The sequence below is a fragment of the Calonectris borealis genome, chromosome 3, assembly GCF_964195595.1.
Source record: "Calonectris borealis chromosome 3, bCalBor7.hap1.2, whole genome shotgun sequence".
In the NCBI taxonomy this organism is placed as follows: Eukaryota; Metazoa; Chordata; class Aves; order Procellariiformes; family Procellariidae; genus Calonectris; species Calonectris borealis.
The window spans coordinates 109,819,442-109,844,217 of NC_134314.1; the positions used below are offsets into that span (position 1 = coordinate 109,819,442).

General features: G+C 50.7%; 1 protein-coding gene across 1 annotated transcript in view; it reads left to right on the top strand.

Moving 5' to 3' along the window:
• Window positions 1-24,776, top strand: part of GALNT14 (polypeptide N-acetylgalactosaminyltransferase 14) — a 100,095-nt gene that overhangs the window by 36,320 nt on the left and 38,999 nt on the right. The window contains exons 2-3 of the mRNA XM_075147933.1: window positions 653-822; window positions 24,441-24,539. Coding sequence (XP_075004034.1) covers window positions 653-822; window positions 24,441-24,539 — 269 coding nt within the window. The remainder of the gene's footprint in view (window positions 1-652; window positions 823-24,440; window positions 24,540-24,776) is intronic.

Sequence of the window (24,776 nt, forward strand, 5' to 3'; positions counted from 1 at the left end):
GGTAACCCCGAAATGCAGCTCCTCCATCCTTTTGGAAGGGGGGGACCACACGGGCACGTGCTTGCCCGCTCTTCTCCCTGCAGTAGGGCTGAAGTCCTCGGTGGGAGACTTGCGGCAAAGATGGATCAAAATCGGGCTGGGGGGACGATGGCCACCTTCTTCCAGGGTCCTGTTGCTGAAGCCGGCTCTGGGGCCAGGGTACGGCTGTGGAAACGTGGGATTGTGCTTGATGAAACTGCTCCTGTCTGATGGCCCTTTCCCGCCTGAAGGGTTACAGGGGCGATGGGCATGTGGTGTAAAATACCTTTGTTTTTTTGGCTGGAGAAAAATTACAACCCTAACAAGACCTTTGCGCTTTTATATTTCTCGAGACCGTGCTGTTTGAGAGGGGGATCCACCAGAGACCTGAATTTGGTTTCAAATTAGTCATTTTAAATTCAAATTGGCAGGCTCTCTTTGACGTGCTGTTTCAAGACCTAAGGAAAAAAAAACCCCGAAGACCTAATGAAGCTCCTTGTTAGCCTACTCTGGCGATGCTTGCCCATGCCGTAGGGCTGACTGACCACCAGCGGGGCTCGGGAGGACCTCCGGAGCGGGGTCAGGTGTCCTCCGGTCTCTCCTCTCTCTAACGGGGCTGACTTTGTGCGCGCAGGGCTCGGACGTGGACTGGGACGACCTGTGGGATCAGTTTGAAGAGCGGAGGTACCTGAGTGCCCGGAGGTGGAAGGGCGGCGAGGATCCGTACCGGCTGCATGCCTTTAACCAGCGGGAGAGCGAGAGGATCCCCAGTGACCGTGCCGTCCGCGACACCCGCCATCACAGGTTCTGCCTCCCCCCCGATTTCTCCTGGTCTTCCTCACAAAACTTCATTATAGGGGTGGATAGTCCCGTTCCTCTTCAGGGCTGTGGTTTTGGGATGCTAGGTGGGTGTGGGCCCTTCACCCACGCCCAGTGGGTGCACTTGGGATTGGTTCTGCCTGCGTTGTATTTTTAGGATTGAATCTTTCACTTTACTTGATTTCTTGGCATGTCTGGCAGTCCTAAACCTATTAATTAAAACCTGTATAAATTATTCCAGGACCATAGGGAAAGAAAGGAAAAGCCTTTTTTTTTTTTTCCTTCAGAAAGTAATGGGTGTGAGCGCATCTCCATGATGGGTGAAGTCTTCACTGGTGCTGGCAACTCTTGCTCTGCAGAGGATGCAATGAGACGATGCAAGGGGGATAAAATAACTGTTGAGCACTTATTTTGCTCTGCAGAGAGAGGAGTTAATGCGGGGAATAAGGGACTATTGCTGAGGGACGGGGAGAGGAAGATAAGAACTCGTTGGGTTACTAGCAGCTCTAGCACCATCGGGGTCAAAAATATCCTTTGGCTCCCAAAGTAACTCTTGAGGGAGGCGGGGAGGATTGCAGCAAGGGTTGCCTTGTGGGACCCGCGCTTCTGTGCTGCTGACAGTGTGGGAAGGGCAGGGTGGGAGTTTTGGTGCACCCTCGCTTGCCGCGAGTGCAGCTGTAGCCTCCCTCCGGTCGCCACTCCAAACTCATCAGGGAAGAGCTGCCCTTCGCGGCTGCAGGTTGTCGATGGTCAGTGTGGTTAATGGTTAGTCTGCTGGATGGAGTGATGCCGGAGTGTCCCGCTGGTGTAGGAAATACTCCCAAGATTCCGTTGATGCAGTTTTCCTCCTTGCCCTCCGAGGGCACAGCGTATGCCTGGCCCCCGCCGGCGATCCCCAGCCCACAACCGGTGCAAGCCCTTCCCGAGGAGCTGTCTGGCATTACGTCCCAACCCACTGGCAAGAGCCATCCTCTATTGCCTTCTCCTGGGAGCCCTTTGGGGGGAAGCCCTGCTCCGGTGGGAGCCAGACCCAACCACGGCACCTTGCTGCCCAGGCTGCCCAGGCTGCACCTTGCTCCCAGGTCAGAGCAACTCAACTCCCAGCATCTGCCCCGACTCTGAATTTCCCTTATTCCAGTCCAAACGCAGCACTTAGGCTGAAACGCTGAAACAGCACCCGTTCTCCAGCCCTATAGCAAGCAATGTGCTTTTTTATTTATTTATTCTTTTAGCTTCTTTTTGTATTAAGGACCAGATGCTCCTTTCTCCGGAGAGGAGCTGTCAGCCCTGACGGACGCCTGCTATAGCTGAGCAGAGAGTGTGCTATTCCTGGAGAGAATTAATGCCAGGGATATTAACCATCTGCCCTATTAAAAGGGAAGATCGACTCGGCTGCCCCCTCGCTGTACCCCCGCTGCGCGGTGGCAGACACCTTGTTCCTGGGCGGGCGGATGCGGCGCTGAGTGCTCCTGCAAAAGAAAAGTTCTCATTAAGGAGGAAGCGAGGGCACAGCACGTGGGAGGGGCTGGGGCTAATTGCATTTGCTTCCAATTTCCTTAACCCGGTAATTGGATTCTGATTTATTGAATATGTCTGAACAACGCTGCGGATGATGCACCATTAGCCGAGCATTAGAGTGGCCACAGAGGAAATGGGACTGCCAGGAGATCTGTGGGAGGCAGGCGCTGATGGGTGGGATGGAGGAGGGAGAAGGGTCCGGGCATGGTGGTCGAGGGGGAGAGGAAGATGCAGAGTTTGCAAAGCCCTCTCTGGAAAGAAATCCTTGCTCACGGCGCAGGTGTTCAAGGAGCTGCCGCAGGTGATGCTCTGGCACTACTGTGCAACCTGGGAGCGGGTCCTGAATTGCCCAGTGGAGCTGGTGGGAAAGCGTGGATAGCATGGCCTGCTCTTGGAGCAGGGAGAAATTGCTGGTGGCTGTGCAGGAAGAACATGTAAAGAGAGTCCAGCACGGGGTTGTCTAGGAGAGATCCCTCCTGCAGAGGGGAGAGCTGAGTACCGCAGACCGGGCTAGCGTGAGAGATGGGAAACCCCCAAGGCTCGCGCTGTGTGACCTGCCGGAGGCTGCGCTTAGCGAGAGACTTGGTTTCAACGGCAAACCTGGCTTAGGCTGCTTTGTGTGAGCCAGACTGGAAGTGCTCAGGCTTGCTTGTATGAGAGCGAATCCAAAGAGTCAGACCTTGATTCTGCTCCAGCTGACCTTGGGGGAAGGTGCATCCTAGCACAGGCCCCTCGCCAAGGGGCACCACCGTGCTGGGAGCCGTGCCGAGGTGCTCCTGCCCAGCTGCTACTCCCGAAGAAAGTTCACGGGGGGCAGGAGACTTTGGAGAGGGTCTTACCCACCTCTTGATCACGTCCCCATGGGCAAGCAGGCTCTCCTTCAGCCTCTCAGCCAGATGTTGCCCGAAGCAGCTTGCTCTGCTCTCCGACCAGATTTTCAGCGTGTTTGCTCTCCACCTCTTATCCCCTCTGTACAACGCGCGGCAGCACCGAGACTCACAGACCTGCAAACCACGATAATGCCCCGAGACCAGCACCTCATAGTCCTGATCCTAGTGCCCCGGACATGGGACTGCTGCTCTTTATAGCCTCTCTGTGGGGTGTTTTTCACCAGAATGGTTGCAGAAGATTTCCTGGAGTTTTCTTTGCTAATCCAGCCAAGCATCTGGACTTGCCAACAATAGCTGAATATACAAAATCTGGCAAGGGCTGAGCAGCAAGCTCCTTGCCAGAAGGTCACGGAGAGGGCAAATACTTTTGGCGGGGTGGGATGTGGCACTCACAGCCAGTTGCTTAGCAATGTTTGCTGGATTGATTTTGTTCCTAAATTGCAACCAGTGGAATGGTTTCAGATGGAGAGGAATCGCAGTGCTCCAAGGAATTGAAGCTGGAGAAAGTATGGTGGCTCCCCTTGCCTGCCTCCGGCCAGCACGGGGCTGTGAGCCTGTGCTTGGTTTGTGGGTGATTTCAGCCAGGGAAATGCCGTGGCTTCTGTGGACTACATCGTGTCCCTCGGCCTGGGAGATCTCACAGCTGGAGCATCGCTCCTGATGACCCATCTGCATTTCCCTGCCGTTAACTGCGTTCCTGGTTGCACATTGACTAAGACCTCAGACTACGTGAAGGGATGTCTTTCTCCAGGAAAAGACCATGTATGGTCCCGTGGTGGTGTATCACATCCCCACCAAGAGTCAAGGTTAAAAAATCCCTGTGACCCCAGCAGCAGGCTGGACCCGGATCTAGGTGGCACATCCACGTCATGCACAGCCAGCTCAGTGCCACTGGAGTGGGTGGCTAGTCCCCCTCCGCCGCAGCAGCCACATGCCATTGGGATTACCTCATCACCACATCCCACCTTCTGCAACTCCCACCGGCAAACCGCAGGACCAAAACGGTAGCGAGTGAGTCAGTGCCAGGCACGCACATGGGGAGAGGAGCTGAGGTTTCCAGTATTGCTCAGCGGCTTGGAAAGCTGACAGGGAGGATGCGTTGCCCCCAGCCAGAAGATTTCGTCGTGATGGCTCCTGGGCTTTTTCCATCTGCCGCAGACAGCTCCCGGGGAGGCCGGTATTCGCCAAGCGGTTGCTCCATATGCTGCTTAGGCTGACCTCCGCCTCCCAAACGCTCCGTTGGGTTTAATAGATGTGCAGATGCTGTTGTGGCTGCCAGGCTAGGCTGAGACCACGAGTCGCGGTCAGCACCAACCTGAGCTGGGGTTTGTGCTCGCTGACGGCAGTGAAGCCGAGAGGTGAAATCGGGGACGAGGAGTAGATGAGAGGGTAGTGGCTGGAGGAGAGGTAGGAGCCTCCAGCAGACTTCTCTAGCTATTGCAAATCACGTCAGCCAGCCTCAGGCATCCCCTGCTACCTGTTTTCCTCCATTCGTCCTGCTTTTTTCCTCCGCAGCGCCGATACAAGTTTAGTAGTGCTGTCTCAAGAGCCGGTAGAGCAAGAAGGCCAGGGATGGAGCCCTCTCAAATCCTGGCATAAGGCAATAATCTTCCAAATTTTTGAAGGTCCCTCCCTCCCTGAGTCCCAAGTGCTTTACAAGAGGTCCTACCTACTCAGTTAAGCTTGAATTTTACAGCTGCTTGGGGGGGTGCGTTCATGTGCGTGTGTGCATGTCTGAGAGAGAGAAAGCAGCTGCTAAAATCAAGTTGTAATTGAAACACAAGGCTGGCAGGGGTACTGGCAGATATGGAGATCAGGCGTCGCATCATCTGCTGAAGATGGGAGCATCCTGGCAGCCCAAGGGCCTGGTCACGCCAGCTTGTGCCCGCTAGAAAAGCTCTGCCCTTGTAGTCTGTCCTGTTCCCTTTACGGGGAACAACATACCCCGTAGGACTTCCTCCAGGTTTCCTCACTCAAACCAGTGTGGTGCCAGCTGGGGAGTGTCCGTCGGGTGGGAGAGCCGCCCAGTGCTGGTGGCTTGTAGGGACTATTCATGGAGCGATGGAATAGGTGATGCCTGCGACGTTCCCCTGGGGCAAAGAGCTGCTGTCTTGAGTTCTCAAGGTCCAGAAAAGTCAGGATTTCAGCCCTGAAGCACTACACGCCCCAGCGTTATTTTGACCCATTAATTGCAGCGTGCATCCAAGGATGCAGAGGCTGCGCGTTCAGCATTACGTTGGAGCAGCTCTAGTTGGGGTAGTTAAAAATACCTGACTGTGCTGTGGATGGGGATGACCGGGAGGAACACGCTGTCCCGAGGGTGGTCCTGTCTCTGCCAGGTGTGGTACCTGTGTACACAGGCACGTGGGGCTGAGCGTGCATCTCTGCCACTGCACACCTTCCACGTGTCCCCGTGTCCTGTGCGAATGCGTTTGGCGCACGGCATGTGAAAGCGTGTGTAGATGTCCGCGTGCAGATTGCATGAGGGCAGCTGTATCGCATGCAGGTTTTGAAGTGGCTCCATTTTTGGCTGAGTTGATGATTGCATCCCAGGAGTGGCAAGCAGTCAAGAGCACTGAGAATGTTGTAGTATCTTCTTGGAAGTGAAGAGTCGAAGAGGAGAAAAGTAGATTTTGACAGCATTGCCTTTGGCTTAGTGTGTTTATGATCCCCGTGGATTTCTCACATTGCCTTGTCTTCCTTCAACTTCGTTGCCCGCTAGACCAAAACCACTTTGAGATGAATCGAGGTGAACAGTGGGTCTCAGCAGCTAGAAATGCATTTTGTGCCCCACATAGGGATTTAGGCATCTTATCTTCCTTGCCTGGTTTCCTGAGAGTCCGTGAAGGTGGAACTTAATGTCTGGAGAACGACATGTGTAGAAAAGCCCATCTTATTCCACAGGCTCTGCCGCCCTCAGCGGTACCTGAACATTAGACCTGCCGAAGCAGGTAGGTGCCTAGCAGGTGGCCAAATCCCCTTTGAATTCGAGGGAAGGTTTGCCAGGATGTTACCCAGGTGGACCTCGAACACTTGGGAGTGGAACTGAACCTAGAGGTTTTCCTGGTCTATTGTTGCCCTTCCCTTTGCTGACTCCATACATTTCTCATGTGGCCTCTGGATTGTAGCTGAGCTAATCCGATTTCCTGCGTAATGCAGACTAAGTCCCGAGGGATTCTGTTATTTTTAAGATTTGCTTATTCAGGCAGTGTCTTGTGAGTTGCTGACTCTGGATGGGCTCTGTTGTGGACCTGGGCAAGAAGCGGTGTGGGTACGGGGGTGTGTGTGCGTGTGGTCTCCCTGAGCCTGAAGCTGCCGAGTGCGTCTGCTCGGTGCAGAGGGGTGGTGGGACAACAGGGAGTGGGGCATGTCTGAGCAGAGGTGCCTTGTGTGTGGTGGGGGCGGATAGACCTCTGTCCATGAGGACGGATGGAGCTGTGCAGGCTAAGCCAGTCTGGCCTGCAGAAGAGGGAACCAGGTGAGGAGGATGGGGGAGAGAGAGCCCTCAAATGCTGCCACGTCTCTGGACTTGGCTTTGGTGAAATCCAGAGCGGCCACGTGTGCATGCCGCTGGCTTTGCTGCGTCCTGCACCCTCTTGGAGAGCGGGCTGGCAGCACTCACGCGGGTTGGAGGAGGCCGAATGCAAGGGGGTGCGGGTGTCTTCTTGCTTTTGGGGTTCGTTATTAGCTGCTGCGTGACTGCCAGCTATATCCCAAAGAATTTTTCTGTCCCTTGATCTGTTATTCCAGCTGTTACACCGTTCTCTGGGCAAAGCCAGAGCATTTGTGATTTCATTACAAAATAAGATTTATCACGTTTGGGCAAAACCATGTCTGGGTGAGGGCTGTCCCTGCATCTCTTGCCAGCAGAGCATACTCTGAGCCTGAATTAGCTGGATAAGAGGAGATCTGGGATCTCCCTGCCTTTGATCTGGATCTCTTTCTTGTTCCTAACTACAGGCAAGAGCACAGCATGACCTTGCAGGCGAGCAGTTACACAAATGAATGGTGGAAAACACATTTGAGACTAAAGTATCTCTATTAGGAAACATCATGATTGCTTTCGTCTCTTGGATACCAGGCCCCAAGAGGTTAGCACTCGACACTGTGTTTTTCCATCACCTCTTTAGGCTGCGATCTCTGGGGATGAAGATATGAGAACAGTCCATCAAGCAGAGCGGGGGTTGGCGTGTGTCTTGGGCATAGACTGGAACCGCCTGAAGAGGCCAAGGTTTTGTTTCTGCCATCAGCTGGCTTTTGTGGCCTAAGTTTGAAACTTTCACAGACCGGGAAATGTCTTAAGAGAGAGAATTGCTCGTGCTTCTTCTGTGCAACCTGGTAACCCTTTGGCAATGGTCAAAATAGCTATCACAGGTTGGCGACGTGAAAGAAAGTATCTTAGTATGTTTTGTAGCTTCTCCTAATGCAGTCGGGCAGCTGAAAGTCAGTGACACGCACGGCTTTGGGCATCCCGCTCGCTTTCCACACACTATCACCAACCACTGATCAACCATTTGAGATCCAGCCGTACCATCTATGTAAGATGGGATCATCATGTGATGCTGGGATGTATTTTATTTTTTAGGGAACTGTTGTTATTATCTCTTCTCGTCATAGTTATCCTGTTTTCAAGCTCTTCAGCCCTCCAGGAATTCAGACCTTTGCTGTACAGGTTGGTTACAAGTGCAGCCAGTTCCCCTGTCTGCTAACAAAAGACCCGGTATGGAGCTCCCCTTATCACAACCTGCTTCGTATGGCTTTGTGCTAGAGTTTAGACCTGCTGTCACTCACAGTTTGGACCTATGTGTTGCTGGAGAGCTGAGACCTTTGAATGAATTGAAGCATGAAGCCTGAAGTGCAGTATAAAGCATGCAAACTGGGGAGGTCCCATCCGGCCAAAGACTTAAGGGTGAGGCATAGTTTGAGTAAGGGTGTGCACTGTGTCCCCCCAGACTACCACACACTAGTTATTTTGGCCTCCCAGCCCCCGTCAGACAGCTGTACCAGCATCTCATGGTTGTGATGGCCAGTTTGTTGCCCGTCGTTCCTGAGCCAACACTGGCTTTTGCATGCCTGTTGGCTAAACCTGACCCACGTATGACTATGGGTGGGCCAAAACCTGAGTCTTTCACTCAAAAGAGCTTAGTTCTGCACTTTGTATGTTCCATCCATCTGGAGTGCTCACCACACTTAGTGGCATTTTGCACTTGGTCTTCTGGGTGAATTTGAACTTGAAAGTCCAAGGAGGTTTGAGGAACAGGTATGTGATCAAAACCCAGAGAGATTGTTTTCAGGTAGCAGAGAGAACAAGGAGTATTGAGATTTGCGGTTGCTGGCAGCTAAGCAAGGAAGGCAAGACAGCTATTAATCAGAAACAGGCACTTCATAAAATCATAGAATAATTCAGGTTGGAAGAGACCACAGGAGGTCTCTGATCCAGCCTCCTGCTCGAAGCGGGGTCAGCTACAAAATCAGCCTAGGTTTCCCTCTTGTTGCAGAAACCTCTGAGCCCTCTGGGGCTCCTGCCTCTCAGGCTTGGCCCAGCGTTTTGTAAGAGCTGACATAATTTACAAACTTTGATTGCAGCGCACGTAATTTGTAGTTCTTCTCCCCCAGCTGCCTGCGTTTGTGTAACAGGCTTTGAAGTTGCTTGAATAGCTGTCCTTGCAGCACTTGCATTACCCGTATCTTTCCTATCTTGCAGACACTGTGGGCCCTAATTCTCCAGTCACTCATAGCGAGTGCATGTAAATGAGAGGAGGGGTAGGTGCACATCGAAGCATGCTTGCTAAAGCCTCCTGTCCTCGCTGCCTGCCATTTTTTCCAGGATTGATCATTATCTCAGTAGCAAATCTGTGTTTCAAATCTGTGTTCTGCTGTGCGGTTGCCCTGATGGAGGACTGCTGAGGTGACTGGAGGCCTTCGTCCATGTGATTAACAAGCGAGAGTCTGTGCTGCTGCTTGGGCGACATCGGTGTGTTCGGTTGTCTCAGGTTGGTGGGACAGCAGTGAGGGCAGTTCTCTCTTCTCCTCTTTTGGGGTTCATCACCTAAGAGCAATACACTTAACTGCCACACTCATGTATCTCTCTGGCTTGACACTGCAAGGCTTTGCCAGTGGTGGGGTTGCTTAGACTCCAGCACAGTCCCCACAGTGTTTCAGTATCAGCTTTTCAGGCTGCTTGGGCTCTGCAGCCGTTTTCATGCCCTGCTTTCCACTGTGCATCCCCTGCAGTGCATCCAGTGCGAGATGTGGTGGCCTTAGCACTGCATCCTCCCAAGACTGCCATAAAGACACCGTCTTCTTATGTCAGTTGGCCGGAGCCACATCAGCAAAGGAGGTAGCCTTAAAGGCTGGGCTGTAAGTAGCACCCTGTGTTTTCCCTATGTTTCCATGCACTTCTTAGTCCCTGGTATTTCGGAATATGCTGTGCACGCAGAACTCCACATTTTTTTCCTTCACATTTGTGTAAATCCAAAACCACTTCAGTTCTTCCAGTAGAGAAGTTCGTGGTTTATGTGCATTTCTCTGAGAGAATAGGACCCATAATTTGAAGTGTCTCCTGCTAGGGATGCCTGAACTCACTGGAAGATTGACCGTGACCATCTGCTTTGCCTTTCCTCATGGAAGAGAGGAAGGTCCTGGCTAAATCCTGCCCAGGGCTGTGGTCTGTCCAGACCTCTGCTCAGAGAACATTGGGGAAAAAATTGGAAAAATAAAAGTGACCCTGACTCCTCTTTCAAGCTGGAACTGAAACTCCTAAACTTTTCTCTTTCCTAAGGCTTGAGAAAACTCAGTCAGAGACAAAAATCCCACTCCCACTCAGACACAAAAATCTCATGGAGTCTCCACTCCATGACGTTGCCTGAAAGTGGAGAAGAATATTCATTGGACCATTTTAGCGCTGAAAAAAAACAGTGTTTCATGTTCTCCTGCTTCTGCTGGAGTTGGCGTCTTGCATAGATGTGGGAACACCTGGTAAGAAATCGGTAAGGTGCCTTTTTCCGATAGCTGCACCTACTGCTTCTGGAGAGCTCACACAGGAACTGTGATGTGTCTCGCTGGGGACTCACTGGCTGCAAACTGGGCTGGAAATGCACAGTCCTGGGAAATGGCTGGTGTTTGTCCAAGTCTCCATCCTGGGAATGGCTGTGGCCACCCCAATGCGTGACAGCGTCTGTGATGTTTGCTGCCCCATGTTTGTTGTCTGGTGGCCTGTGGGACAGCTTGCCAGGAGGTGGAGGGCTTGAGGAGCAGGTCAGCTAGACCTGATGGCTTCTGAGACAGAGGCTGGTGGGTTGAGGGGACAAAACTTGATGAATGCGATGATCTTTTTCAAATATCTCTTTCTATTTAATGCTGCCTTCTGAAGGTTTTTGTTTTTTTAATGTTGCGGGGGGGGAAGGAAGTAGTGATGAAAAGAAGCTGCCTGAAATGGGATTATGGTGGGTTTGAGGACTGAGAGAGGTCGCATCTCCCCTGAGGTGGCTGCCTGTGTCTGGGCTGGGGACTATCCTTGGGCAACACTGCTGGCCAGACCATCATCTCAACATCCACTTGTCCCAAAGAGCTTGTTCTTCCCTCCTCAGATGTGATGGGGCTTCTGCCGTGGTCTGTGTTGGCTCTGCCGGTGGTTGTCCTGGGGGTTAGTGTGTTCCCCAGGCCCCACTGACATCTGAACCGCCCTGTGTGGCTTACACAGACCTCCCTGGGGAGGAGAGGGGCTTCCAAGTGCCGATATCCCAACCCAGCCCCAGATGTTGCTCTGATGTCCACGACAGCCTGCAATGCCGCCATGCCCTCCAGCCCCTGCCTGATTGCTCCTGGAGCTGGAGGTGGTGGGTCAGGTCAGCCAACAAGCGACTCCTAGGCAGAAGTGGAGGGTAATCGTTACCACCAGGGTACCTGCATCACAGCGAAAGGACTGCTGCCCTTTTGGTTTCGGAGGTGTTGTGTCTTCTTCACCCTGGCAGTGCAGCAGCTCCCCTCAGGTTTTTGGACCACAGCCCGACTGATCCCAGGTTGTGAACTGTGCCCTGGAGTCACGGGCTCTGATGCTGGGTGTTTGCGACCATCAAGTGGGGCAGGATCTGAAGCGCCGTGAGATACCGCAGTTTTTGTATCTCGAGGGGCTGCCTAGAGAAAGGCAGGCTGAGGGGCTTTAATTAAAAATGGTACTGGGAAGGGACGCTGGGGCAGGGGCAGGGGGAGGCTGGTGTTTCTTCAGGAGCGGGGTTGGTTGTGTCTCGATCATGGGTGCTGTAGGGAAATGGCAAATGTGACAGTGCTTATTCTGCAGCAGAGGATTTGCAGTCCTATTCCTCCCCCTCCTTTTCTTTTTCTTGAGTGAGAAGGATGAGGGCGACTCTTGGGAAGGAGCTGAGGAGTGAGCTAGACTGTATGAGGAGCTGATGGAAATGTATAGGCGGGTGTTTTGAATGCAGGAGGATGTGTCAGTTAAGTGGCTGTGTTACTCTTTTTTTTTTCTGGAGGGCAAAGCTAGTTATATCCGAAAGAGCTGTCCTAGGAGTGTGAGTTATGGCACTTGTCTGTGCAGTGAGCAGAAACGATTCCTGAGCTGTGTTCTCAGCTAAAAGGTTGTCATGGTTTAACCCCAGCCGGCAACTAAGCCCCACACAGCCACTCGTTCGCCCCCAGTGTGGGATGGGGGAGACAATCAGAAGAGTAAAAGTGAGAAAGCTCATGGGTTGAGATAAAGACAGTTTAATAGGTAAAGCGAAAGCCGCGTGCGCGAGCAAAGCAAAACAAGGAATTCATTCACTCCTTCCCATCGGCAGGCAGGTGTTCAGCCATCGCCAGGAAAGCAGGGCTCCATCACGCGTAACGGTTACTTGGGGAGACAAGCGCCTTCACTCCGAATGTCGCCCGTTTCCTTCTTCTTCCCCCAGCTTTATATGCTGAGCATGACGTCATATGGTATGGAAAATCCCTTTGGTCGGTCGGGGTCAGTTGTCTCAGCTGTGTCCCCTCCCAACTTCTTGTGCACCCCCAGCCTGCTCGCTGGTGGGGTGGGGCGAGAAGCAGAATAGGCCTTGGCTCTGTGTAAGCACTGCTCAGTGTAACTAAAACATCTCTCTGTTATCAACACTGTTTTCGGCACAAATCCGAAACACAGCCCTGTACTAGCTACTATGGAGAAAATTAACTCTATCCCAGCCAAAACCAGCACAAAGGTGTCTGCAGGGCAAAGGGGATCGGCAGCGCGGGTCCTGGGGGAGCCCATAGGACCTCGGTGTCTTGGAGCCCGGCTCCTGGCAGCACAGGTGACTCTGGACTGTTCCAGCAAACACTATGGTGTAACATTAAATTTCCTACGTGCTGTGTTTTGTTTCTCCAAGTTGTCCCTTGTCCCAGCCCCACAGTGCCTCACTGGGTAGGAAGAGCATCTGCACGGGATCCTTCTGAGAAGAGTCCAAGGAGCTCACTCAGCAGCAGGCACAGCCTCTATCCTAGCTGTCTCTTCCCTGGAGAAGAACACTTTTATTTTGTTCGGACTGATGTTTTGCTTGCCAAAAATTGCTGTTTCAGAGAGAAAAAAAACTAAAAACAGCTTCTCCCTCCTCTCCAAGTGATAGATTTCCTTCACCTAAGTTATTTTGGTTTTGTTTCCCTGTGAGACAGTTTTGATTTCATTTTGGAAATTCCCCACCCACCCGTCCGTTGCATTTTGCCAAGAAAAACACATGCACAAAATAGTTCTGGGTCGATCTGAAATGACTCTTCCCTCATCTTTTTACAATTTCTCCATTTACTCTGCTTGCATCCCACCCCTATTCTTAGCGGCCTCATGGGGAGATGTTGTGTGCTGTCCCGATGAGGACTGCTGTGCAAGAACTGGGGGGACCTTCTTCTTTGCAGTCCCTGTGGGAATTTGCTTCAGCAGAGAGAACAGGTTTGTTGTTGGGGTGGAAGAGTTGGGGGAGCCTTTGGGGTTTCCCCCTTGTTGTGCAGACCGGGGCATTGGAGCCACGAGGGAAGAGACTGCCCCAGAGCTGGCACCGGCAGCGGTCCCTGGGGAGAAGGGGCTTGGACTGGTGCTCTGGTGCTGGAGCTGTGAAGCTCTTGACTGAGTCGCAGTGCCTTGGTTTAAAGCATCCCCTGCACCTGAGGGCGTAGGCTAGGATGAGAAGAATACGTACAGCCTTTGGAGCAAGGTTTTGCCTCTGTTAATATTTTACGGCAGTTTAGTTTGTGTTGAGAAGTAACGGCTGGTTAGATGTACTGTTAGCCCAGAGTGGAGATGCTGTCTATCCATCATTACCACGTGTCTCGCTCGAGCCTCCAGTCTCTCGCTCAGTCCCTTGGGAAACAGCAGAGCTGGTACTGCCAGGGCTAATTATTCCTCAAGATAGAAGACATGTGATAAAATATTAACCTTTTTCAAAAACAGAGCCCCAGTTAATTAGCTCCACTTCTGCGACACATTCACCCGGAGATAAAAGCTCGTTACCCAGATACCTGTCTGTGGCGCGGTGATCTTTCTACATGTCCCTGTCACGATGGGGGACAGGCAGGGGGGAGAGCTGGGAGTTTAATAAAAAACAGTGACTTCCCAGTTGCTGCGCCCTGAGGATGAACCGCTCCATTTCAAGGTGAGCGGCATCTGGGCACGGGCACCAGATTTTGTTCTAGAGGCTGAAGCTGGAAGTGGAGACAGAGCGGGTGGTGGCATCTGCTTCGCTCCCCACACTTGGGTTACGTCGGTGTTGTCAGTGCCACATCTCTGGAGCCTGAATTTGGGGGCTATGCGGGTGGACAGGGCTCAGTAGAGCTGAGTGAATAATCGTGTTTTGGTTCTTCGGTTATTTAAGAGAAAGAAAAGCCAGGAGTTAACAATTTCAGGATAAACGAAAAGCAAAACTCTCAGTGAATCTAAAAGTAAAAATACAGGAAAACTTAAGGCCAAAGAGATCTGTTTTTCTCATCCTAAAAAGGAAAAAATTTCATTTAGATCTCAGATGTTTTTGACACTTCTAGTCATCTAAAAATGACAGGCTGTATTTAAAAGCAAGTGATTTTGAGTATCAGATGAAAAGTACAGGTTGAGCTCCTCTGGAACAAATGATGTGCTGGAGTGGAAGTGATGCCACGACGCGCGTCGGCAGCTGCAGGAACCGCCGGTGGGAGGACGTGGTATCGCGACGGCAGTCGCTGCACCGGGGGGAGGGCTCCCTCCCACTGGAGGGAGGGATGGGGGTCTCTGATAGACCAGGATTGACTGCAGCCCCAGTGTGGCCCTCAGGATGGGTGTGCCAATACTGGTCAATCCATGGAGGCATCGGATCTCCTCTTTAAACTCCATGTGCCTCCTTTCCTGCAATGGACAGAGAGGATCCTGGGGTTTTTATAGGGAAGAGAAAGCCTTGCTTGTCTTGATGCTTATCGCAGAGAGCGATGCAGCGCCCTTCTGAACCATACCATGGTCCACTGATGACTTTATGGTGGACATCGCTTCATCACCAAGTGCTTTGGCATTCCTGGGGTGCCATTGATCATTCTGCTAGAGCCATCCTCTGCCTTTGACTGCTATAATGTATTGACCACTTGTCTTATAGTTATTACATGCCATCGATTACTTTGATAACTTGCTCCAAGTAATTCTGACAGAATGAAGTTGTTTGTTTAACTTTCGTGCTTGTCTCGGTATTTCTATTGACCCAATATGTTTGTGTAGGCTGAAATCGAAGTCAAGTATTAGTAAGCAATGGAACTAATTCTCCGAGGCTCGCTACTATCGATAATTAAGGCCATGAGACAGTTTCTTCCATCAAACTCTTGTTTGTTTGTTTTTTCAGCTATCCAGCGCCTTAAAGTCCTACTCCATCAACTGTAGCGAAAGGGTGATCACAGGCAATGTTTCAGGGCCATTTGAGTGGATTTTTGCTGTAAGCGCTGCAGATTCCTGCATGCTTAAAGTGTTTTTGAGCTGTCACAGCATGGAGCTGGATTTGTGCTTCTCCAGTTATGACTAAGGAGGCGCTGTGGGGATGGGGAGTTTCTCTGCCTTGATTTGCCATGTGGTGCCAGGAAGCTCTGGTCAGAAAGCATCCTCCTTAATGAATGTTTACATCTGTGTTTCTGACCCTCTGAAATGTAATTTCAGGTTGTCCTGGCTTCTAAAGATCTTTAATAAAGGATTGGTGGCTTTCCAGAAAAGCGCAAGGTGCCAGATTTTGCTTTTACTTTCACCAAGTGAAAACATTTGATGTCAGCTCTGGTATTCCAGTAAAACTGGCATCAGAAATTTGGCCACAATTTGAAATTCTACTGAAAACAAAGAAGGTTCTTTTTTGTTTGTTTGTTTTCTTTTTTTCACTTTTGTTGGCTCCTTTTTTCTTTTTGCCTCAGTTCTGAGGAAGGAAGGGTGGGGGCAGTCAAGAAGCAAGACAGACCCTGAGTCTATGTGGAGGGCCCTAGAAGTCTGAATTATTCATGAGCTGCTTTGAAAATCAAGACACACAATATGGTTTAACTTGTTTTTAAACGCAGCCGTCCTTTTCTGTCCTTCTTTTTTAGTACGTTCTCTTTTTTTCCCCCTCCCCTTTTCCAAAGACAAAAACCCAGCAAATTTTTAATAAATTATAAATGCATCATCTTGTCAGTTTTGAGGTTCGCCAGCAGCAGCATGTCATGTGCACAGAAGGTTATTTTTGCCTTCTTGCATTTCCTCCTTTCTTTGAATTTAGCTGTTTGATTAATTTTTTAGATATCTATCTTGCAGGGAAAAGAAAGAAAGAAAGAGTCCAAAAGAGACAATGACTTAGAGGAAATAGTAATTGTGCACTAGACAAATACAGCACTGTTTCAACTTCCAGAAGCTGTGTAGAAGAATGTCCTTCTTGGTCAACCCAAGAAGGCTGACCTTCTCAGATCAACCCGCAGTTGAGTTCAACCCGGGTTCCCGTTTGCAGGTCCCTGCCCTGGTGGGCAGCGTGCATGGTGGTCCCCTGCCAAGTCTTGGAGCTGCTTGCCTTCAGGCAAGCACTAGCTGTCACCGTCACATTCGTGGTAGTACATCAACTTCAGAAGAACACGGAGGCTGAGAAGACCTGTTTCATCAGCAGCTGCATCTTCTGCCCTTGGGAGGGCTCTTCTCTTTTGCCCGTTTTCTAGTATTTTTGCGGCAGCACATGCTAGGGAGGGGAGACGTGGGGACTTGGGAGTCTAATCTACAACCAGAACTGGTTCAGTGCCCTGGCAGTGTTTTTTGCTGGTGGTCTTCCTTACAGTTTTATCCAATTGCGTCCTAGTTAAAGCATGCTAAATAATTCCTTGTCAGCTCTGATGCTAACCACCATTGAATATTTGTTGCAGATGTGCCTCCTCATCCTCGTTCAAGCCCTTGCACACCCCCAAGTCAACCAGGGATTCCTCTCTTTGGATTGCCCCTGTTTCTCCCAGCCCTAGCAGCCACTGAGGCTGTTGCATGCCACCCTGGGGATTTTTCAGTCCCTTTTTGGGAATGCGAACCTGAGGCGCATGCCAGTCCAGCACTGAGAAGTCCTACTGACCTTTCTCAAGCGTATTTTTTCACTTTGGCAAGCCAAACTTGAGCTGGTGTTCCCTGCAATCACGTGGCATTGCCAGCTGACATCTGACTCCTTGTCCCTTCTTCTTTCCTTTTGGCACAGCTGCTTTCCAGAGTCCTCTGCATTCCAGCTGTTTTTTCAGCCTCTCTTTGCTCTAGGCCTTTTGGTGTTTCGATAGCACCAACCTGCCCACGGCCACGGCCAGCCCAAGGTCCCTGCAGGACCAGGATAGACGCAAGAAGGTCTGTAGCAGGTGGCAATCCCCGCAGCCACTGTTCTTCCTATCATGCTACAAAGGTCACATATGTGCTCTGAGCAGCGATGTTCGTGCTCAAATTGTGGTGTGTCCTGGTGGAGCGGTCAGCATCAAAGCTCTTGGCATTTTCTAGGAAACCCCAGAGCTTTTTCAGTAGGTCTTCATCCCAGACCCGACCCCAAGTGCAGGATGTGCAAGCAGCCTGCTCACTGCCAGCAGCCGTCCCCTGGCACGGCCCCGGGTGCCAGCCAGTGCACGCGGTGGATGGTGGTGCTGGAGATGTGCAGCAAGGCAGACCATAGTCAGCCCTCCGTTTGGCAGCCTCATCCTGGTTGAGGAGGTGCAAAGCATATCCATAGAAGGAGGAGGAGATGCTGGCATATCTTGGGAAGACAAAGTAGGATTTTGAAGGTCTCTCAAAGCTGAGTGACAAAATATTTTGAGGTAACGTGCAGGAAGGATGGCTTGGGGAGAGCCAAGAAGAACCAAGGGTGGTGATGGGAAGTGAGCCGGCAGTGTGCCCAGGTGGCCAAGAAGGCCAACGGCATCCTGGCCGGTATCAGAAATAGTGTGGCCAGCAGGAGTAGGGAGGTGATCGTGCCCCTGTACTCAGCACTAGTGAGGCCGCACCTCGAATCCTGTGTTCAGTTTTGGGCCCCTCACTACAAGAAGGACATGGAGGTGCTGGAGCGTGTCCAGAGAAGGGCAACGAAGCTGGTGAAGGGCCTGGAGCACAAGTCTTATGAGGAGCGGCTGAGGGAACTGGGGTTGTTTAGCCTGGAGAAGAGGAAGCTCAGGGGAGACCTCATCGCACTCTACAACTACCTGAAAGGAGGTTGTAGCGAGGTGGGCGTTGGTCTCTTCTGCCAAGTAACTAGTGATAGGACGAGAGGAAATGGCCTCAAGCTGTGCCAAGGGAGGTTTAGATTGGACATTAGGAGAAATTTCTTTACTGCAAGAGTGGTCAGGCCTTGGAACAGGCTGCCCAGGGAAGTGGTGGAGTCACCAACCCTGGAAGTATTTAAAAGACGTGTAGATGAGGCGCTTAGGGACATGGTGTAGTGGGCATGGTGGTGTTGGGTTGACGGCTGGACTCGATGATCTTAGAGATCTTTTCCAAGGTTAATGATTCTATGATTCTATGATTCTATTCTATGAATGTCATGAAGAAGGCCACTGAATTGTTGTATCCCATTTATACTGTCGTATGAGACTGACGTATTGACTGTAACGTGAACAGTGCTTCTTGCATTTTCCATCTCTGGAGGGCATGAAGCAATGATTTTTTGAAAGGTACTCTGCAGTCAGACTCAAGTCACTGGGCTTAATGCATGGATAACTGAGAAATGCACAGATAACTGGGAAGCATGCCAGAGACCGTGTTACCCAGAGGTCAGGTGAGACAGTGCACGGTCCTGTCCAGCAGTAAGCTCTATGAATTCACTAGCTTCCATACGAGTTGGCACATACATTGCTATATAGCTCTAAGTCACAACATATCCAGGGTCCCTATTTTTAGACTATTTTCGTGGAAGTCACCTGTAATTTTGCTTCAGCTTGAAGGCAGGGTTTAGGCACAATGGTTTCGCAGTGGGTAGGGGCTGTGCCACCCTGAGAGGTTGTCCTGAGAGGTATGACCAAGGTGCCCACATATTCTGCCATCCCTGCAGGCGTGCAAAGCCCGGGCATGTTCGCTACTGGCCAGGGCAAGGCAGCTGGGGCTCTAATCTCTTCCTTCCCACCAGTGACTGTTTTCTTGCCTGCAGTGGGTGGCTTCCTCGCGCCCTAGGGCAGTAATTTTCATTTTCTTCCGAGGGAGTAATTTTTCATACCTGGTTGGTTGTAAAGACTTGCTCCAGTTTCCTCTGTGGTCCTGGAGGGAGGAATTGCAGAGACTACACCAAGGGCGCCTGGCCGCAATAGTTAGTGAAGGAGCTCAACCCAGAGAGGGCTGAGCTGGTTTTCATGATAAGAAGGAAAAATGACAAAAGAAAGCTCTGCTTGTTTTTCTTTCCTGGACTGCCACCCATCTCCAGAAGTGGACTGGCTCCTGTCCCTTTGGTAAGGTACAGACGTGTTTTCAGCATCTCTGGTCTTTCTCCTCTACTTTCCCTGTCACTCTGTCTCTCGGGCTGGGTGTGAGGTGACAGCAAGGTCCCTGGGAGGTAGTCATTGACTGACTGGTGTGTAGCCTGAGCAAAGCTGTAGAGGCATCTCCCAGGCATGAATGACTTGGTCCAGGCCAAGGCCCGGCTAGAGCAGAGGCTTGCTCCTGTCCTGACTGGCAGAGTCCCTTCAGAGGCGTGCACCAGGCTGGTAAGATCTCTTCTGCCAGCATGGATGTGAGCTGAGAGTTTTGACATTAGTATTAACTCTTCCTCGAAGTTGCTGTGGAGATTTGTGTAATTTAATTCACTTTTTCTGTGAGCTAAAAGGACTTTATGTTTTTTCCCTTTCTCCACCAAGTTCTTCTCTGCTTCTGGTGGAGCGTCCAAGTCTATAACACGCAGCTCATGGTAGTTGCGCAGCTGTGACGTGACTCTTGCACATGTCTTCACTCAAGAGAGCCATCAAGCTTGGCGAGCTAGTCACACTCAAGGAATGTCATCTGAAACCCAAAGTCCTTGTAGGTTTGTCCATCGGTGTTGGTGTGAACCCATACTGTTTCTCATGGCAGGTCCCTGTCCTCTGGGACGATATGAGAGGGAGAGCCCTGTGAGTGCAGTGTGGAGACAAATTCAAATACTCATGGTTTAGATGTGTGGTGATGAGATTACTCTCGCACGTGTTTCCAAGCAGAAGAGAAGAGCCAGGAGGGAGTTCAAAGATGGTGTAGCTCTGTCTGATGCAGCTGGCTGTTCAAAATAAATATGCAGAGAGCACTTTAGAAGTGGTGAGCTGTGTTGAGGGAGAGTTTGGACTTCATGGAAAACGTTAAAAATTCAAAGCAGAGCTGTTGGCAAGTGATGTCCATCGAAGCAGAAAAGAGGAATGAGCAGAAGCCTGGCAGAGGAAGCTGGGGGAACGGGATGAGGATAATCATCTCTTGAAGGAAGTTAATGAGGCACAGAAGAGGGTGAGCATGAGAGGTGGGTTTCAGGAGACGTGGTGCAGCTCTATGGGCGTGTGATGGCAGATGTCAAGGAGAAAACACACTCTGGATTAGCCCAGGGGTGGATCAGGAGGGGTTGAGGAACAGGGTCCATCTCTGTTCACACCGTTAGTCTTTACCACTGTGCTACGTAGCGGTGTTTCCAAGGTGGGCTTTGATTTAGTGAGGGGCACTGTGAGTTAAGTCTGCCATTTTAAACATAAAGTAGGTTGAAATGCCCTGGAGATGGGCATGCGTTGCCCCATCAGGAGGACCTCTAGGGATGCAGGGGTGGCTGTGTGCAGAGGCCACCAGGGTGTGATACCCCATCGCTCACCAGGAGCACAAGGGTCGAAGCAACCCAAGAAAAAAGTCTTCGGTGTGAGGGACTTTGGAGGCCTGTGAGGAACACTGGAGTGTCCAAAGTCTGGGACTTTGCGGGAGGGCTTTGCGCTTCCTGCCATGAGTGCAGGGCTCTGGCTGTCTGCTCCCTGTCCCCGCAAACGGGTGCGCCATAGTTTGTTCCTGAGCTGTTATCGGCATTTTGGGAACACGGAGATGAGATGTGCTGCTCCTGCCACCCTGAAGGAAGTACGGCGAGCAGCCACTCTGGGCTGGGACTTTCCAAGGATGATTCCTAAGGTGTCTGCAGCCAGAATGCCCCTTTCATAACTTTCTGTTTCTGAAATTATTTCAAATTTGAATGGGAAATAACTTTAAAACAGAAAAGTGAAACTTCCCGTGAAATGAAAGTTTGCAGGAGGAAATAATAATTGTTTCTCCGGCTGGATGCTCTCTCTGGGGTTTTTAGGGCAGGCCGGTCTAGCTTCTGTCTTCTTTTGGCCCCTCAGACGCGGCGAGCTGGTGGAGCAGCCCACGTTGCAGGCAGTTCAGCCTGGCAGTGCTCCTGCTAGCACTCGCTGTGCTAAGATTGCTCCCCAGTCCTGCTGCAAGGTTTCAAAGCATGAAAGTTTAAATGACTTCAGCCAGTGAGTTTCAACACACTGCAAATATAAGCAATGCAGTTATTACTTTTTATAAACTTTTTTTTTTTTTGGAACAATAAAAAAAACCCAAACCCTCAAACTTTCATTGGTTTCCTGAAAATGTTGTGGGTGTTGTTTTTGTTTTTCCTCTTGTGGGCAATTGGGTGACCTATGAAATACCATAAGCAGCACAAAACGTTTATCCAGTGACAGCCTGAGGTAGCACAGGCAGCTCTTAGTGGGTTTATTTTCATTATTACAGCAATTTTAGGGCTGTATGCTGCAATTTTCACTTGCAGTGAGGTATTAAATTGAAATTACCCCAGATGTAATTGTCACACAAAATAATTCTGGACATGCTGGATTTAATGCTTTTCCAAGCTGTGGGTTTTATTACCCAAGCAAGTGCCAAAAAAACACTTGTAGTCAACAACTTAAACTGAAATCTGCCTTCTGAGGAGCCAGGATGTTTAGCTGCAGTTACACTGGGGGGGGAAGGAGAAGAAAAAATAAGGGACCAACTGGAGGAAAGTCTGGGAGGGCTCCTGAAAGAAGGACCCAGGGGTAAAATCCTGGGCTAGGGCAGAATCCGGGCCACATAGGGACCCCGGAGGAGCCCTGGCAGATGCAGCAGCTCAGCCTAACCCTTTGTGGGCTGTTTTTTGGGGAGGCGAGTCCCACCTGCGGTGCAGTGCTGGTCACAGAGGCGAAGCGAGGCTGGGGGTGCTGCCAGGTCCCTGCCCGCTCCGTAGCGGCAGTGCAGTCATCAGTCCCGTCTTTGGGATGCGATGAGCCTCATTAGACAGAAGTCAGGGATGAGTCACAGAGCCAGTGACCAAGCTCTGGAGGTGCTCATATGCGATGTTTCAGTGTTTTCCTCACGCATGTTGTCTAATTAGGCTGATCGGGTGCGTAGACATCTGGAGTTTTAAAATGAAGTTGTTGTCACGCGTGAGGAGCCTTCGTCACAGCGCTGGCAGGCTCAGCCAGCGTGCAATATCCCTGGCACTCCCACTGGTGGGTGATACAGCACGCATCCGCTGCGGCTTTATTTATTAGCTTCTTAACTATTGTAATAACGTAATTAAAGTATTGATGACTTTGTATTTCTCACCCTCTCTCATTCTTTTCCAGAAATAACTTCCCTTGTTTGCTCCACACAACCCCTCCTGATGCCGCACTGGAAGTGGGTGGAAGGACACGCATCTGGGAACGGTTAGGAGATAATGGTGTATAAATAGCACAGGGAGAGCAATCGTCGTAGTCTGTCCCTGCAGCTCCGCAAAGCAAGCGGGAGCTGAGCCTGAGCGCAGCAAACCAGGCGCCGAGCAGACAGCAGCAGCTTCTTTCTCGTCAGATCAGGTTGGGAAAGCTCAGTCGAAATTGGTTACTGGATGATGCAAGGGGCCACAGTGACCCAGTCGAGCAGCTTGGGGCATGAGCCGGTGCTGTTTAGTAATTCAGAAACCCTCTGCTTTTAGCATTCCTGAGATGTACCTTTGATGAATGAGGGTGTTGTCACACAGGGCAATGTCACTGAATTTTCTCCTGCGTGCGGAGTGGCCGTGCAACTTTAGTGTCCTTTGAGGATGGACCTAGAATGAGAATTGGTTGAATGATGAATTTTGGGGGTTGGTGAAAGAACAGGGTAGTAATGAGAAATCTGCTTTGGTCAATTGAGGCAGGATTTGAGAAAGGTTTTGATGAGAGAAGGCAGCAACCGATTTAGTGTGAGCTTGCAAATATTTTGTCCCACCCACGATGTCTCTTTTTTTTTTTTTTTATCTTTGGAATTATTTCACCTGTTGTGCACTCTTTTTTCCTTTCATTTAGGTCACTTCGTAAATAATCAGAAATGCAATTTCAAGATGAAAAGGTGAAAAACTTCATTAAAAAGAAGATCTCAAGCATTTTGGCAATTCTGAGGTGCAACATGCCATGCTGATAGCATAAACCAGCAATATTTGGCTACCGTTACTTGCTTTCTCCTCCTCATCCCCACCTTAGTTTTTCCATCTGTTTTTACTTCCCCTTCCAGATACTGTAGTCCAGAGCTTTGGGGGAGCAAACTGATGGTTTCTTGAAAGAGTGGTTGCTCAGTTCTCTTTCCTGCTTCATTTGAGGATGGTAGTGGTAGCACCTGGGCAGTGACACAAGAGCAGGCGAGTGGCGTGTGGATGGGAAGGGACATGGTGGCTGTGATGGGGAGCTCCTCAGGCTGGGCACGGGATGCCCTCCTGCCACTGGTGTGTCATCTTAAGGCCATCACAGGGGCTGACAGGGACCTGGAAAGAGCAGCACAGATGTAAGAGATGTGTCTGGATTTCCTGAGCTAGGAATATGTTGGCGTTGGTCCATAAAAGCCACAAATTTCATCAGCTAAAGGTCAAAGTAATTACAGAGTCTACGACATTTCCTCCTGGGAAGGAGGCAGCAGGGGCTGTGGTTGCAGTTGTGGGTTTTCACCTTCTGCAGGCTGGCTTGGAAAGTGTTAAATCCCAATCTTCCCTGTAGACAGGTTATGCCATTAAGGCAGAATGAATAAGGAAACAATCAATTTAGAAACAGGGCTTGGCTTACCTTGCAGCCAGCTGGTGGAAATTGCAGCCTCAGGAGCAAGATGGCTCGGAGCTGGAGCTGCAACGATGCTCATACCTCTGCTGGTGCCACCAGCCGGGCGGGTGCGAGAGTGCTTGGGCCCCTGCCTCAATTTAAGAAAGAAAACAACCTCAGCGTGATAACCCAGTACTTCCAGTACTTCTGGAATGACACCGAAAGCCCCATGAAGCTGACAGAGCCACTGAGGCAGCACAAGACTTGCAGCTGGCCTTCTGCAAACACCTCACCTGTGCCTCACCTTTTGTCATGAAGGACCCGTTTCTGATCCCATCGTGCTAACGTCAGTGAGGGGTATCTTTGCTGAAGGTGGCGTTGCCCTAACTAATACAAAAAGGGAGAGCCTTTATCTTCCCACTACCTGTTGGTGGGGGCTGGTGGCACCAGGAGGGTGTGCTAACTGGGAGGCAATGGTTAGAGAAAAGAGCTGCAAGCTGGCTGCCTCCTTTCTCATCCCTTCCTATTAATGACAGCTAAGCTCTTTTTGCAGCTTTAATCCTCAGTGACTTACTTGGCAGTTTCTGGACTCCTTCAGAAAGGATTCACGCAGAAAAACGATTTTCTTTTTTTTTTTTTTTTTTTTAATAGTGGCTGGAGGACCATCTACTGGTGGACTTTGCTGCCTGTGTTAATGAATTGAGCTCCCACTTTGAATTCCAGCTCCTGAATGGCCTTTTCTTCTTTCTCCCTCCCCAGGTGTACGACTTTGCACTATCACCAGAACCTCCCGCCAACCAGCGTCGTCATCACCTTCCACAACGAGGCCAGGTCCACCCTGCTAAGGACGATTCGGAGGTAAGAGCTCCCAGTCTGCTCTTAAAAAAGGATGAGTGGGCTAGAGGTTTTAGTGACTAAGGGCAGAATCTGTTTGCACTCGCCACAGCAATAGGACCAGACCTACCAGCTACGGTCTCAAATGATTACCGGGAGAAATTAGCATGAAAACTGGTCTCTGAGAAGTAGGTTTTGTAGTGGGATGCTCAGGAAAGTAAGTAGCTGTGCTCCCTTTGCAGGGTCTAGCACAGGACACCC